This window comes from Sapajus apella, unplaced genomic scaffold (assembly GCF_009761245.1).
Source record: "Sapajus apella isolate SASKATOON/1434 unplaced genomic scaffold, GSC_monkey_1.0 scaffold144, whole genome shotgun sequence".
Classification (NCBI taxonomy): domain Eukaryota; kingdom Metazoa; phylum Chordata; class Mammalia; order Primates; family Cebidae; genus Sapajus; species Sapajus apella.
Genome location: NW_022437084.1, coordinates 1557810 through 1572707, shown reverse-complemented (window position 1 = coordinate 1572707; position 14898 = coordinate 1557810). Strand labels below are relative to the sequence as shown.

General features: G+C 50.0%; 2 protein-coding genes across 2 annotated transcripts in view; one reads left to right on the top strand and one right to left on the bottom strand.

Moving 5' to 3' along the window:
• Window positions 1–2202, top strand: part of LOC116540803 (kallikrein-2-like) — a 70310-nt gene extending 68108 nt beyond the window's left edge. The window contains exon 5 of the transcript XR_004264591.1: window positions 2086–2202. The gene's annotated coding sequence lies outside the window, so the exon portion shown is untranslated. The remainder of the gene's footprint in view (window positions 1–2085) is intronic.
• Window positions 247–4954, bottom strand: KLK4 (kallikrein related peptidase 4). The gene is made up of 6 exons (XM_032264545.1): window positions 4886–4954; window positions 4318–4389; window positions 2974–3136; window positions 2298–2548; window positions 2079–2215; window positions 247–786 (listed from the first exon to the last, which is right to left on the bottom strand). The coding sequence occupies exons 2-6, from the start codon at window positions 4376–4378 to the stop codon at window positions 634–636; spliced, it is 765 nt and encodes a 254-aa protein (XP_032120436.1). The 5' UTR covers window positions 4379–4389; window positions 4886–4954; the 3' UTR covers window positions 247–633.
• Between the last annotated feature and the right edge of the window lie 9944 nt (window positions 4955–14898).

The window sequence follows — 14898 nt, the reverse complement described above, 5'->3', positions numbered from 1 at the left end:
GTAGTTAAACTGAGCAAGAAAATCTCTAGTTACCATTTGCTGACTTGACTATTCAGAAACTGGACAACATCCATGGCACTGGTTTCTCTTAACTACCCAGGGAATGGCCGCTCCCTCTGAAACCCTGTGGCCTCCTGGTCAAAGCTCCCATTTCTCAGATAGGGAAACTGAGACCTATGAAGGGAAAGCCATTTGCTAGAATCTCTTGAGTGGAAGGGAAGCAAGGAGGATACTGGAAACAGAATCTGCACTTCTCTTAGACTTTATTTCTGGATCTAGGGAAATGGGACAAAATATGTGAAAACGCAACTTTAATACTGGTAAGCTTGGGTCAACATCGTGCCACAAGGCAGCACTGTGTACAGGAAGAGTCTAGGTGGCATTGGACTGCTAGGTCTGAGGGAGGAGGGACTTGGGCCTGGACTCCTGGGTCTGAGGGAGGAGGGGCAGGGGGCCTGGAGCTCTGGGTCTGAGGGAGGAGGAGCTGGGGGCCTGGATCCCTGGGTCTGAGGGAGGAGGAGCTGGGGGCCTGGATCCCTGGGTCTGACGGAGGAGGGGCTGGGAACCCAGATTCCTGAATTCCTTCTGCAGGATGTATTTGTGGGTCAATTTCATGGGCCCAAGTCCCTATATTTAACTGGCCTGGATGGTTTTCTCTATCCACTCAGTGAATTTGCAGAGGTTGGTGTAGACGCTTGGCATGCCGACTTGGCCACACGGGGCTTGTCCAAAAGACACAAGGCCCTGCAAGGACCCTTTGCAGATCAGGGGTCCCCCAGAGTCACCCTGTTGTGAAGAGAGAGAGAGTCAGAATCTGAAACACAGAGGGGTGGAAATGGATATGGGATCAGAGAGAAACTAAATGAGACTGAGAAAGAAAGACAGAAACATCAACAATAACAACACAGCCCAGCAACACATCTCTTGGAAGTCCCATTCCACATCCCTGGCGCCACCTAACCCTGCTCCCTCATGTCCTGCATCCTGAATGCTGGCTGCTTCTCTTGGGCTTGTTGTTTGTCTGTCTCTCCTTCTCTGTCTCCTTCACGGCTTGTTTCTCTGTCTCAGTGTCTCTGCATGTCTTTGTAAAGTCTTTTTTTTTTTTTTTTTTTTTTTAGAAAGAGTCCCACTCTGGTGCCCAGGCTGGGTGAAGTGGTGCGATCTCGACTCACTGCAACCTCTGCCTTCCAGGTTCAAGCAATTCTCCTGCCTCAGCCTCCCAAATAGCTGGGATTACAGGCACCCACCACCACACTCGGCTAACTTTTGTATTTTTAGTAGAGACAGGATTTCACCATGTTGGCTAGGCTACAACTCCTTACCTCAAGTGATCTGCCTGCCTCTGTCTCCTAAAGTGCTGGGATTACAGGCATGAGCCACCACACCCAGCCCGTTTGCAGAGTCTTGGTTTTTCCTATTTATCTTCGTGTTTCATCTCTCCAAATCTGTGTCACTGTTTCCCTGTGAGTACACAGTTGACCCTGGAACAACCTTGTTTTGAACTGCACAAGTCCACTTATACTTGGATTTTTTTCAATAAATATATTAGAAAAAATTTTGGAGAGTTGCAACAATTTAAAAAAATTTGCAGATGAACTGCTTAGCTTAGAAATATCAAAAAATTCCAACAAAGTTATATCATGAATGCATAAAATGTATGCATACATTGACTATTAATGTTATTGGTAAGGCTCTCCCATCAACAGTAGACTATTTTAGTTACATTTTTGGGGAGTCAAATATTATACAAGGATTTTCTGTTGGATGGAGGACAGCGCCCCCAGCCCCCATGCTGCTGTTCTTCTGTTGTCAACCGCATTTTGTGTGTGTGTGTGTGTGTGTGTGTGTGTGTGTGTGTTTCTGCCTCCCTGTGTCTGTCTCTATTTCCGTTTCTATCTTCCTTTGCTTCTCTTTACTCCTATGTCTATTTCTCTGTTTCTCCCAGTCTCTCCTACCAGTTGTCACTGTCTCCCTGTGTGTCTCTGTCTCTGCATCTCACCATGCAGCCCTGTGTGTCTCTGTCCCACTCTTCTCCACCCTTCCCTGAGTCGCCTGCCCTCTCCTTTCCCATCTCTCACATTGCAGGAGTCCTTCTGGTCCTGCCCTCCACCAGCGCAGAACATGCTGGGGTGGTACACTGCGTCATAGAGCTCACTGCAGACCTCCTCCGACACCACCGACACGTTCACGCACTGCAGGACGGTGGGCATTCCGCCTGGGATGCAGAGGTCTGGGTCAGCCCCCGCGACTGGATAGAGGACCCCTCAAAGAGGGCAGACACACACCCCTGAGCTCACCGTTTGCCAGCAGACCCCAGCCAGAAACGAGGCAAGAGTCCCCCATGGTAGGGCACTGGGAGGCAATGCTGATGTTCCGGATGGTGTCGGACTCGGACACGGACTCATCCAGTCTGATGAGCATGAGGTCGTTGGCCAGCAAGGGTCTGTTGTACTCTGGGTGCTGTACGGAGAGGCTGGCCGCCACCATCTGGCTGCCTGGCTCTTGATCGGCATCAAGACTGTGCAGGCCCAGCCCGATGGTGTAGGAGCTGGGCCAAGGAGGGCAGGTCAGTTTTGTGGCAACTACATCCTTCTCTCTAGTCTCATCTTCAACCCCATTCCCTAACCCCAACTCCATTCTCTTTGCTAAACACCCTGCTAAGAGCTACTTAACCATGGTCTCAAATCCTCATTCACAAAAATTCAGGGACAAGAACTTGCCTTAGTTCACTAGAGACAGCACTGGGCTGGGATGTCAACCCAGGGCTCTCTGAGTCCTTCCGAAGCAAGGCTTCCGCCTCCCAGCCCTTCACTCTGGGCTCCCCGATCCAGGCTCATTCCGTCCTCCTCCCAGAGCCTTCACCGCTGTTTCCCTCTGAGCACCCCAGGATGAGCCTGATCTTAGGCTCCCGCCTTCAGCCAAGGAGACATCCAGGCCCCACTCCCGGACCCAGGCCCCGCCCACTCCACTCACTTCTGGAAACAGTGTGCGGCTGACAGCACCCACTGCGGATGCACCAGGACGCCCGAGCAGAACAATTCGTTTTCCATGACCAGTGCTGCCTGCCAGGGCTGCGAGTGCGGGCTGCAGTCCTCGCCGTTTACGATTTGGCTGCAGGTACCAGAGACTAGCGATCCTGGGGGCGGAGTCAGGGCTGGGGGCGGGCCCAGGAGACGGGCCCCGGGCTCCTGAGGGTGGGGTTACGACGCATGGGTGTGTTCAGAGCTTCAGGAGCAGGCTGGACTCCTGGGGGCGGTCCCAGGGCTCGGGGGTGGGGTTACGGTGCAGGGGCGTGGTGAGGGCTTGCAGGAGCAGGACCCCGCCTGGGGGCGGAGTCAGGGCTCTTGGGGGTGGGGTTATTGTGCAGGGGTTGTGGTCGGAGATTCAGGGGCCCTCCTCTAGGAGATAGGCCCAGGGCTCCCAGGGTTGGTGATGACTGTGCAGGAGCCTGGTCAGGGACTCAGGGTAGTCAGGGCTCCTGGGAGGTGAGTCAGGGCAAGGGGGTGGGCTGAGAAGGCAGGATCGGTGCTCCTGGGGTTGGGGTTACAGCGCAGGGGCAGGATCAAGACTCCAAGAGCAGGGTTATAGGTAGAGAAGTCTCAGAAGGTGGGACCAGGGCTCCTGGGGCAGAGTCAGTGCTGTGGGGTGGGCTCTGGAGGTGAGACTAGTGCCATCACGGTACAAAACCACGGTCAGGGCTCCAACAGAGGAGTCTAGGCTCATAGCGGTGGGATCAAGTCCCTTTGGGGTGGATTAAAGCTCAGGGGGTGGAGTTGTTGCTGGGAGCCAGGATCGGGTCACTTGCCTGCACAGACTGATGCTCAAAGAGTTGGTCCTCCTGTCCTTCCCAGGCTTGCCCACAGTCACACCCAGCCACAAGCCCATTCACACCAAAACACCATTATATAGTTCTGTTAGGTGAGTTCCTCCGGGATGGGAGAGGGGGATCTCAGGACTGAAGACCCAGGAAGCAGCCACAGATTCCCAGCAATGGATCACTCCCTAGGAAGCACAATCTCCCGCACCCTTGGCTTCCCCTGTCCCCACATCATCATTACACTGTTGTCACTCCACCAGATATTCAGAGGCACAAACTGTCAGAGTCTCACAGGCACAACCACACACCCACAGTGCCACACACACATTCACCACGATACGAGGAGGTGCAGGGGGACAGCTACGGGGGACAGATCACATGGTACCGTCTCACAGGCAGCTTTGCAGTCACAAACAGGAGGACACTGAATCATGCCTGAACATTAACAAACACTGTGCCCCCAAGCACAGACAGCCACACACACATGCACACTCAGATACCTGTGACACCAACGATGAGGTACCCCAGGAACCAGCCCCAGGGGTTTCCCGCTGTGGCCATCACGTCAGCACCTGGGGATGAAGGCTGAGCCTCAGCTGTGTCTGGGGATCTGCAAGTCTCTCTCTCCCTCTATTTCTCCCTCCCTTTCTTAAAGAGACAGATTTAGAGACAGAGAAAGAGAGAGAACTAGGTAGAAAGGAAAGTTTAGAGAAAGCATCTAGCCATCTATGAGTGGGGAGAGATGGTGTCTAGTCACCCATGAATAAGCACAGAGGGAAGACAGAGAGAATCGGAGCCAGAGAGACAGAGCATTTGAGAGATACCCTCAGAGACAGCTGAGAGTTAGACATGGAGACATAGGTTCAGAGAGACAGAGAGGCTGAGGGAGACGGAGAGAGATAGAGACAGAGAGAGAGAGAGAGAGTCCTATCTAGAGACAGTGAGAGATCTATCTGGAGAGATGTGGAGACAGAAGGCCCAGAGGCTAAGAATCCAGTGACACAGAGCTGTAGGGAGTTGGATCCCGAAGACAGCAGGCTTTTAGTGGGGGACCACCAGGCCTCTTACCTGGCCACCTCTGGGCTCCTGGATTCTGCTGCTGGGCTGAGCTCCAGCCTGTGGCCTCCCGCAGGGGCCTCTGTGGGGCTTATAAGCGTCCTCAGCCTGTGCTGACCTGCCCCCCAGGGGATGCATTCCAGGGGTCAGGTGCTGGGAGCTTCCAGCTCAACTCTCTCAGGCTGCCTCAGCTCTGACCAGGCAGTGGTCCGGGGCCCACATGGGGCTGGCGGCAGGGGCCAGGGGCCCAGGAAGGAGACCCCTGCCCAGATCCTAGACTCCACTCTCCCTTTTTTGCTCTCTCTCGTTCTGTCTCTTTTCATGTTCTTACTGTCTCTCACAAGGTACCTCTCTTGCCTCTATCTCTCCTTTTCTTTCTGTTGTTCTTTCTCTCATTCTCTCGTGTTTTCTTTCATTTTCTCTCATTCTGTCCTGTTCTCTCGCGTGTTCTCTCTCTTTAAACTAAATCTCTCTCTCTCTTTCTCTCCCCGCCTCCTCCATCACCCTCTTTCTGTGCTTCTCCAGCAAATTTCCCTGGGTTCACATCCAGCCTACATCACACGGTATTTTGGGAGGCTTCGGCAAGTAACTGCACTCCTGTGAGCCTCAGTTTTTCCAACCGTAAAACTGGGGTGACCATTATGCCTCGTTTCCAAAGTGAATTCAAAGAGGTAATTCGGGGAAAGGCTCACGGTGCCAGGCACATCGTAGGCTCCCAGTGCGTGGGAGAACTAAAAAGTTATCTCGGTGAAAAGCAGCTGAGTGCCCACCACGCTCCAAGCTCTGCGCAGGTGCTGCGGCCACTGGGGATCGCGTCCCACCGGGGGGCACAGACCATAAAGGAAAACTGCAGGAACCAGCATGTAAGGGGGTGGTCGGGAGTCTCAGAGAAGGGAAACATTTAAGCCCAGAGCCAAGTGGGGAGGAGGAGGAGGAGGAGGGCCCCTGCAGCAGGGTAGGTTGCCGGGTGCAGGGGAGAACTTGGCTCCAGGCAAAGGAGGGTGGGGGGGGCAGGAGAGCAGACTAGGGGCCGGGCAGGCCTCCAGGGGTTTATGTACCAGGGTTAAGGAGTTTGGGTTTAACTTAAGTGCAGTGGATTTTAAGCACGAGGATGGAGTGACGTCATCTTATTTACTTTTTAAAAACTTTCATCGTGGAGAGTGATGGCGGGGGTGGGGCGGGGGCCGGTGGCAACAGCCCAGGTGGGAGGTGATGGGGTCAAGGGAGAAGACAGGTGAATGGACGTGGGGTCCCCTCTGCATGTGGAGCCAAGTTACTGCCGGATGGATGCAAAGTGGGGGGCCAGGAACAGAGGGGCCAGGGATGGCGTGGAGGCTTGGTCTCAGCCCCTGCGCTGCCGGCGCCTCTGCGGATCTTGTGGAGACACCAGCACAGGTGTGTGTGTGTGAGGTGCAGTAGAGCACGGAGGGGCAGGTCAAGGTCAGGACTGGCTAGAAAGAAACAGTGGGGACTCAGCAGGGGAGAGGTGGTGTTTACAGCCATGAGGCCAGATGAGATCACCCAAGGAGTGGGTGGGTGTAGACCGCAGAGTCGTCGCGGGTGAGGGTGGTGCCGGCAGATGACGGCGATGAGGCATGAATGTCCCCGTCTCTGTCTCTGCCTCTCCTGGGTCTTGTCTCTGCTCTTTAACATTCTTTCTCCTTCCTTCCTTCTCTCCCTCACACCGCACCCCGTGTCTCTGTCTCTCTCCGGCTTTTTTTTTTTTGAGACGACAGAGTCCCGCTCTGTAGCCAGGCTGGAGTGCAGTGGCGCGATCTCGGCTTACGGCAACCTCCGCCTCCTGAGTTCAAGCAATTCTGCCTCAGCCTCTCGAGTAGCTGGGATTACAGGTGTCCGCCCGGCTAATTTTTGTATTTTTAGTAGAGACAGAGTTTCACCATGTTGGCCAGGCTGGTCTCAATCTCTTGACCTTGTGATCCGCCCACCTCGGCCTCCCAAAGTGCTGGGATGACAGGCGTGAGCCACCGCCCCCAGCCCTCTGGTTCTCTTTTTACCTATCTCTCGGGCCCTATCTCTGTCTCTCTCTCTCCCCCTTGTCTCTGTTTCTCCCACCTGCTAGACTGGAAGCATCCCCAGTGAGACCCTCCCCCAACTCTGTCCTGGGCCTGTGCACCCCCAAATAACTCTGGGCAGGACAGGACATAGGCTGGGGCCGCAAGACAGGAACCCTGGTGCGCCTCTCGCTCTCTTTTCCGTTTCTGTCTCTCTCTGAGTCTGTCTCTCTCACTCTGCCTCAGACTTCTGTGACCCTCTGATCTCTGTCTCTCTCTGGCCCTGTGTGTCTTTCTTCCTGTCTCTGTCTTTCCTTGCCTTCTCTGTCTCCCTGTCTGTGGCTCCATGCCTGTGTCTCTGTCCATCTGTCTCTGCATCTCTCTCTCCTCCCATCTCTGTCTCTTCGTCTGTGGCTCGGCACCTGTGTCTCTGTCCGTCTTTTTCTGTCTCTGCTTTCCTCCTGTCTTCTCTCATGTCTCTCTGTCTTTGTTTTCCTCTCTGTGTTGGTCTCTGTCCCCTGTTTCTGTGTCCTTGTCTCTGATTTCTCACCGCCCACAGCACTATTTATTGTCTAGTCTTTCAACTCTGTCTCTGTCTGTCACCCTGTGGCTCCCTGGATCAGAATGCAGGTGGGAAAGAGTTTTAATTAAGTGAGTTTGGAACAACCTGGGTGCGTGAATCATCCTTTTCAACTCTAAGCTTTCTGGGCTCTGAGTGCAGATCAAATATTTCTGAAAAAACATAGCATCCAAATTGAGATGTGCTGTGAGTGTAAAAATACACACAATTTCGAAGATCTAGTGTGGAATAAAGAATATAAATTCTCTTATTGATTTTTTTACATTGGTTACATGTGGAAATGACAAGTTTGAATATATCAAGTTAAGGAAGTTGCTAAGATTAATTTTACCTGTTTCTTTTTCCTGTTTTATTTTTATTTTTTTTGAGACAGGGTCCCACAAGTTGCCCAGGTTGGTCTTGAACTCGTGGGCTCAAGTGATCTGCCTGCCTCAGCCTCACAAGATTATAGGCGTGAGGCACTGCACCTGGTCCTGGTTTCTTCTTAAATGTTCCCTCCTGGGCCCCTGTCTAGAATGGCTCCTCCTCTTTACCCCGATTTTCTTTGTTGTCAGGTGTAGAAGTCTGTATTCATTTCCCGTTGCTGCTGTGTAACCACCACAAACTTAGTGGCTGAAAACAAAAAGACACATTCTCTTACAATGCCGGAGTCACGAGTCCAAAGCCAGTGTCACTGGGCTAAAGTCAAAGTGTCAGGCTGATTCCTTCAGGATGCCTCAGAGGAGGCTCTGTTTCTTCACTGTTTCCAGCTTTAAGATGTCACCTGCATGCCTTGGCTGGTGGCCGCTTCCTCCATCTTCAAATCCAACAGTCGCATCATCCTGACCTCTGCTTCATGTACTCACCCCCCTTCTCTGACTGACTCTTATGTCTCCCTCTTATGGGTGATCAGGTGATCTTTGTGATTACCTTCAGCCCTTGTGCTAGGATTACAGGCGTGAGCCACCAGGCCCTGCCGGCTGTGGTTTCTTTCTGAAAGGAGAGGAGAGAGGCTTATTATTTCTGTTTCATGAAAGGACTATGTTGCTTTCTGGCTCCTCTGGCTATGGAGTGAAATTCATTCCAATTCCTTAGGGTCTCTACCCGGGACACCCATAGAGGGCACTCGTGAATAAATGCAGGCTGCAGACACTTCTGGCCTCTTAGATTCTGGACTTTTTTGTTGGCTTGTTTGTTTGAATGGATCAGGAGCATTAAAAGGTCAGGAGATTTCAAGTTTCCCTTGAAAAGGCCACGGTTATCAGTCAACATCACGCCTGCATTCCCACGCGGCCATAATCCAGCATCAGCAGGTGCTGAGTGGCCACCCCGGGGGCACCCTGCGGTTTTCCTTGGCTCCCACACAGTCAGCTTCCCTCATTTATACTTCCTGCCTGGCCCCAGGAGGTGGCTGAGTTTGTGACCTCAGCGGAGGAAAAAGTGGAGGCATGGACACACAGAGACGTGGATATGAAGAGATCAGAGGGAAAGAAAGTCACAAATCACAACACAACAAAATGAGTCGTCTATCATCCTGACGGTCAACGTCATCGCCATCATAGCCACTCTCATAACGTACTTTATCTTTTTTGCCAGGCATTATTCCGGGCTCTTTATGAATGTGAACTCATTTAATTTCCTCAGCATCCTATGAGGTGGGACCTGTTATCACCTCCACTTTAAAGATTTAAAGAAAGAGTCGCAGAGAAGCTCCGGGTTGTTTTCAGAAAACTGAGCGGGCAGGTTCTTACCTGGGATCTGCACTCGCCAAGCTCGGGGCAGGTGCGCTTGCCACGGTGCAATACTGCCACCTTGTGGAGTCGGAGAGACATACCGGGGGAGGACTGAAGGTTGTGGGTCCAGGGCTCTCTTGCGCCAGTCGCAGCATCCAGCTCCAGAAACAGAGCTTGCCACCTGGAGACACCAAATCCTAGTCCAGACTTTGGGTCTCTCAGATGCAAAGGGAGGGGCTTGGCTGAGTGCGTGGCTCACGCCTGTAATGCCAGCACTTTGGGAGGCTGAGGCGGGCGGATTACGAGATCAGGAGATTGAGAACACCTGGCTAAAACAGTGAAACTCCGCCTCTACTAAAAATACAAAATAATTAGCCGGGTGTGGTGGCACGTGCCTGTAGTCCCAGCTACTCCGGGAGGCTGAGGCAGGAGAACGGCTTGAACCTGCGAGGCGGAGGTTGCAGTGAGATGAGATCGCTCTGCAGCACTCCAGCCTGGGTGACAGAGTGAGACTCCATCTCAAACAAACAAAAGAAAAAAAAAAAGGGAGGGGCTCAATCGTGACATCAGGTAAGGGCTGAGTGTGTCTGGTCTCAGGGTTGGCCTTCCTCAGCTGAGGATAGCCACTTTCTTAGCCGAGGATAGCCACATCGTGTGGGTTTGTGTGACGTTTCAATGGGGACGTCCACACAACACGTTGGACATCCAAGAGCCCAGCAAATGGTATCTCCAATTATTGCTATGAATATAATGAAGTCATATGTTGACCTTGGGTGTCTTTCGGAGCCCTCTCCTGCTCCTCTGTGCACCCATATACTGAAATAATGACCATGGAGATAATAATAATTAACTACTCGCATATATTGAGTGGTTATAGTCATTTTTAAAAAACAGAGACAGGGTCTCACTATGTTGCCCAGGTTGTTCTTGAATTCCAGGCCTCAAACAATCCTCCCACCTCAGCTTCCCAAAGCGCTGGGATTATAGGCGTGAGTCACCGCACCCGGCAGAATCTTTGAGTTATTGTACTTAACCTTATAGGATAAAATCATAAGTCTGTCTTTTAAAAACTAAAAAAGTGCAGATCCAGCGCTCTCACCTGCCCACTCAGTTGCCTGCAATCAATCAATTTCTGAATTGATTTCTTTCCCCATTTGAAAAGGAAATCAGCTTTTCTCAGTAAAACTCTCACCGGCTAGATTTGTTAGATTGGGGAAAGGTGAGAAGACAGCAAATCTTTCTTCACTTCTGCACTTACTCAGGAGCAGAACAGTGGCACTAATTGCTAACACATGCTAAGTGTGTGCTCTGTAAAACAGTTTTAACGGATTTGCAGCAATTAACTTGTTTATATTCCCAGCCATCCTAGGAACTTGCTGCTGTTTCTGTCACCACTATAAATGGGGGAAACTGAGGCAAAGGGCAGTTGAAGTCATTTTCTAAGCCCAGGTGCCATGGCTCACACCTTTTAATCCAGCATCCTGGGAAGCTGAAGAAGGACTGCTTTAGTCCAGGAGTTCGAGGCCAGCCTGGGTAATGTAGTGAGCCCTCCCCCCCATTAAAAAAAATTTGTTTAAAGTCATTTGCGAAGGTCACACAATAAGGAGCAGCCAGGTTTGGACTCAGGGACTCTGGCATGTGTGTGTGTAACATCATTTCTATTTAATTTTTTGATAAAATATATTTTTGGCCAGGTGCAGTGACTCACACCTGTAATCCTAGCACTTTGGGAGGCAGAGATGGGTGGATCACTTGAGTCCAGGAGTTTGAAACCAGCTTGGCCAACATGGTGAAACCCCGTCTCTACCAAATATGCAAAAGTTAGCCGGGCGTGGTGGTGGGCGCATGTAGTCTCGGTTACTCAGGAGGCTGAGGCAGCAGAATCGCTTGAACACGGGAGGCAGAGGTTGAAGTGAGCCGGGATCACGCCACTGCACTCCAGCCTGGGCGACAGAGCAGGACTCCATCTCAAGAAAAAAAAAAAGAGAAAGTATTTTTATGTGGTAAAAAAACAAAACATGTTTATAAAAAACAGAGTGATCAACCTCCATTCTAACTTTGTTCGCCACCTATTCTGTCTTCATCCCTCTTCAAAACACAAAAACTAGAATGTTTTTTGGGTCGTCTTCCAGGATTTTGTGACACATGAGCAAACGCATACAAACACGTGTTTTTATATTTTTCCTCTTGTCTTTAGCCGTCAGGCCTGGCTCCAAACCAAGAAAGGCGTCTCCCGGAGCCTAGAACACTTGCTGAATTCTCTTTCCTGTTACGAGCATTGAAGATCTGTAATGCCTGGTTAGTGTCGAGGTTTGTGAAACACTGTTTGGATAATTACTCAAGTTATAAAACAATAGCTGGTGTGAAAATGACAGATGATTCATAATTACATGTATGACTGTCAAGCTTTCTGCTAGAGAATCAGCCAAGGTGGACTCAGTGGGAGGGACTTTTTTTTTTTTTTTTTCCTAAAGGGATCTTGTTCATTTTGCAATGATTAGAGCTGGCCAGAAAATAGACACTGACAATAAAGCAAATAAAATGAAATGGAAAATGCAGCCAGTGAGATCTAGGGGGGTGATAACATTTTTTACTGAGCACTTCCCATACGCCAGACACATTTTTATTATGACATTTTATTTTGAAATAATATAAAACTCGCAAAAAGTTGCCAAATAGTGCAGAGAATGCCCATGTACCCTTCATTCAGATTCTCCTAGTGGTAACACCTTTTTTTTTTTTTTTTTTTTTTTGAGACGGAGTTTCGCTCTTGTTACCCAGGCTGGAGTGCAATGGCGCGATCTCGGCTCACCGCAACTTCCGCCTCCCGGGTTCAGGCAATTCTCCTGCCCCAGCCTCCTGAGTCGCTGGGATTACAGGCACGCGCCACGATGCCCAGCTAATTTTTTGTATTTTTAGTAGAGGCAGGGTTTCACCATGTTGACCAGGATGGTCTCGATCTCTTGGCCTCGTGATCCACCCGCCTCGGCCTCCCACAGTGCTGGGATTACAGGCTTGAGCCACCGCGCCCGGCCCCAACACTTTTTTTTTTTTGAGACGGAGTCTTGTTCTGTCTCCAGGCTGGAGGGCAGTGGCATGATCTTGGCTCACTGCAACCTCCATCTCCTGGGTTCAAGTGAGTCTCCTTCATCTGCCTCCCCAGCAGCTGGGATTACAGGCAAGTGCCATCACACCCGCTAATTTTTGTATTTTTAGTAGGGACAGGATTTCACCATGTTGGCCAGGATGGTCTTGATCTCCTGACCCGGTGATCCACCTGAATCAGCCTCCCAAACTGCTGGGATTCCAGGCGTGAGCCACCGCGCCCGGCTGGTAACACTTTTTATAAGGATAGTACACTGTCAAAACTAGGAAAATGACGTAGATATTATGCTGTTAACTCAGGTAGAGACCTTACATGGATTTCATCATTTTTTACATCTCTCTCTCTCTGTCTCTCTCTCTATCCCATCCCCACTGTCTGTCTCTGTTTCTGTCTCTCTTTCATGTCTATAGATAAAGGTAGCCATCACCACAATTGGGATACAGAACTATTTCATCACTATAAAGAAATTTTCAGCCTGGGCACTGTGACTCACACCTATAATCCCAACACTTTGGGAGGCTGAGATGGGTGAATCATTTGAGGTCAGGAGTTCGAGACCAGCCCAGTCAGCATGGTGAAATCCCATCCCTACTAAAAATACAAAAAATAGCTGGGTATAGTGGTGCATGCTTGTAGTCCCAGCTACTTGGGAGGCTGAAGCACCTGAATTCTATGAGGTACCTAAAATGATTAATCAAGTTCATCGCGACAGAAAGTAGAATGGTGGCTGCCAGCAGCTGCTGGGAGAACGAAATGGGGAGTTGATGAGTGAGTGCAGATTTTCAGTTTTGCAAGATGAAGAAAGCCTGGAGATTGGTTGCATAACAGCGTGAATACACTTAACGCTACTGAAGTAAGCACTTAAAAATGAATAAGGCTGGGCGTGGCGGCTCATGCCTGTAATCCCAGCACTTTGGGAGGCCAAGGTGGGCAGATCACCTGAGGTCAGGAGTTTGAGACCAGCCTAGCCAACATGGAGAAACTGAGGTCTCTACTAAAAATACAAAATTAGCCAGGCATTGTGGTATGCACCTGTAATCCCAGCTACTCAGGAGGCTGAGTCAGGAGAATTGCTTGAACCTGGGAGTCTGAGATCATGCTGCTTCACTCTCCAGCCTGGACAACAGAGCAAGACTCTGTCAAAAAAAAAAAAAAAAAAAAAAAAAGGCTAGCCAAAGGCTAGGCACGGTGGCTCACACCTGTAATCCCAACACTTTGGGAGGCTGAAGCGGGTGTATGGGTGGATTATGAGGTCAGGAGTTTGAGACCAGCCCGGCCAACATGGTGAAACCCCATCTCTACTAAAAATACAAAAATTAGCTGGCTGTCGTGGCGCACGCCTGGAATCCCAACTGCTGTGGGCCATATGGTTTCTGTTATAACCAATCAACTCTGCTTCATTGAACAAATCATACTCAATATATAAAATGAGTAAGCATGGCTGTGTTCCAATAAAACTTTTATCTACAAAAAAAAAAAAAAAAAAAAAAAAAAACCAAAACAACAAAAACTCCTGAGGCTTACCTGGGTTACAGACTTTGTGAAACATCATTTAGTCCGCTGTGTAAGCTATACCACACTGACTAAGTGTGAGCACTGGTGATGATTCCCTTACTTGTTTTCAGTGGACATAAATGATACGGCCCCAGCTTCCTTCTTAAGGTGCACTGTTTTAAAAAGCCATAAAAACTCAGGAAAAGCTCCTAACTGTGAAGATGAACAATTTCGCTCATCTTCATCTGCTGCTTTAATCCAGGTTTAGTTGCAATGAAAGTAAACCTCAGGCCAGATGCTAGGAAGGGGCATACTGAGGAAGTTTAGGAGGGAAAAGTTGATTAAATACCTTGGGAATATGGAGCTCTGGTGTGGGCATCCTCCTTGGTTGAAAAGTATATTCAAAGCAGTTATTGAATTCCAAAGAGAAACCACAGCAACAATAAAACAATTTCTCCAGGTGGGATGAAGATCTTGGTTAAGCTGGATGTATTTATATTTCATGTTTTGCTGTCACAAAACGAATCCCTGGGCCGTTCGTTTGAAGCTCCCTGGTGAGCATGGGTTTATTACTATCATCTATGAAATCTGAATGATCAGAAAGGATAGGGCCGGGTGTGGTGGTTCACCACTGTCATCCCAGCACTTTGGGAGGCCGAGGTGGGCAGATCACTTGAGGCCAGGAGTTCAAGACCAGTCTGGCCAACATGGCAAAACCTCGTCTCTACTAAAAATACAAAAGTTAGCCAGACGTGGTGGTGCGCTCCTGTAATCCCAGTTACTCGGGAGGCTAAGGGAGGAGAATCGCTTGAACTGGGGGGCGGAGGTACCAGTGAGCTGAGGTCGTGCCACTGCACTTTAGTCTGGACGACTAAAGCAAAACTGTCTGAAAACAACAATGACGTGGAGCCAGATGATTGGTCTGCGCCAACTCTGGGGCAGGCACTGTGCATGAGGTGGAATCGTCATCTTGGTGTGTGAAAAGTGTGAGCTATACGGCAGGGCTCAGAGAAGTCAAGGAACCTTCCCAAAATTAGACAGCAGGGAATGGCTCACAGGATTGTAGGACTCCAAATTTCTTTTCTTCTTCTTTTTTTTTTTTTTTTTTTTTTTTTTTTTTG

Coding starts and splice junctions, on each gene's coding strand:
- KLK4 (XM_032264545.1), bottom strand. CDS start 4,378: ATGGCCACAGCGGGAAACCCCTGGGGCTGGTTCCTGGGGTACCTCATC. Junction 2,216..2,297: donor CTGGGGTCTGCTGGCAAACG/GTGAGCTCAGGG, acceptor TCTGCATCCCAG/GCGGAATGCCCACCGTCCTG. Junction 787..2,078: donor ACCAGAAGGACTCCTGCAAT/GTGAGAGATGGG, acceptor TCTTCACAACAG/GGTGACTCTGGGGGACCCCT.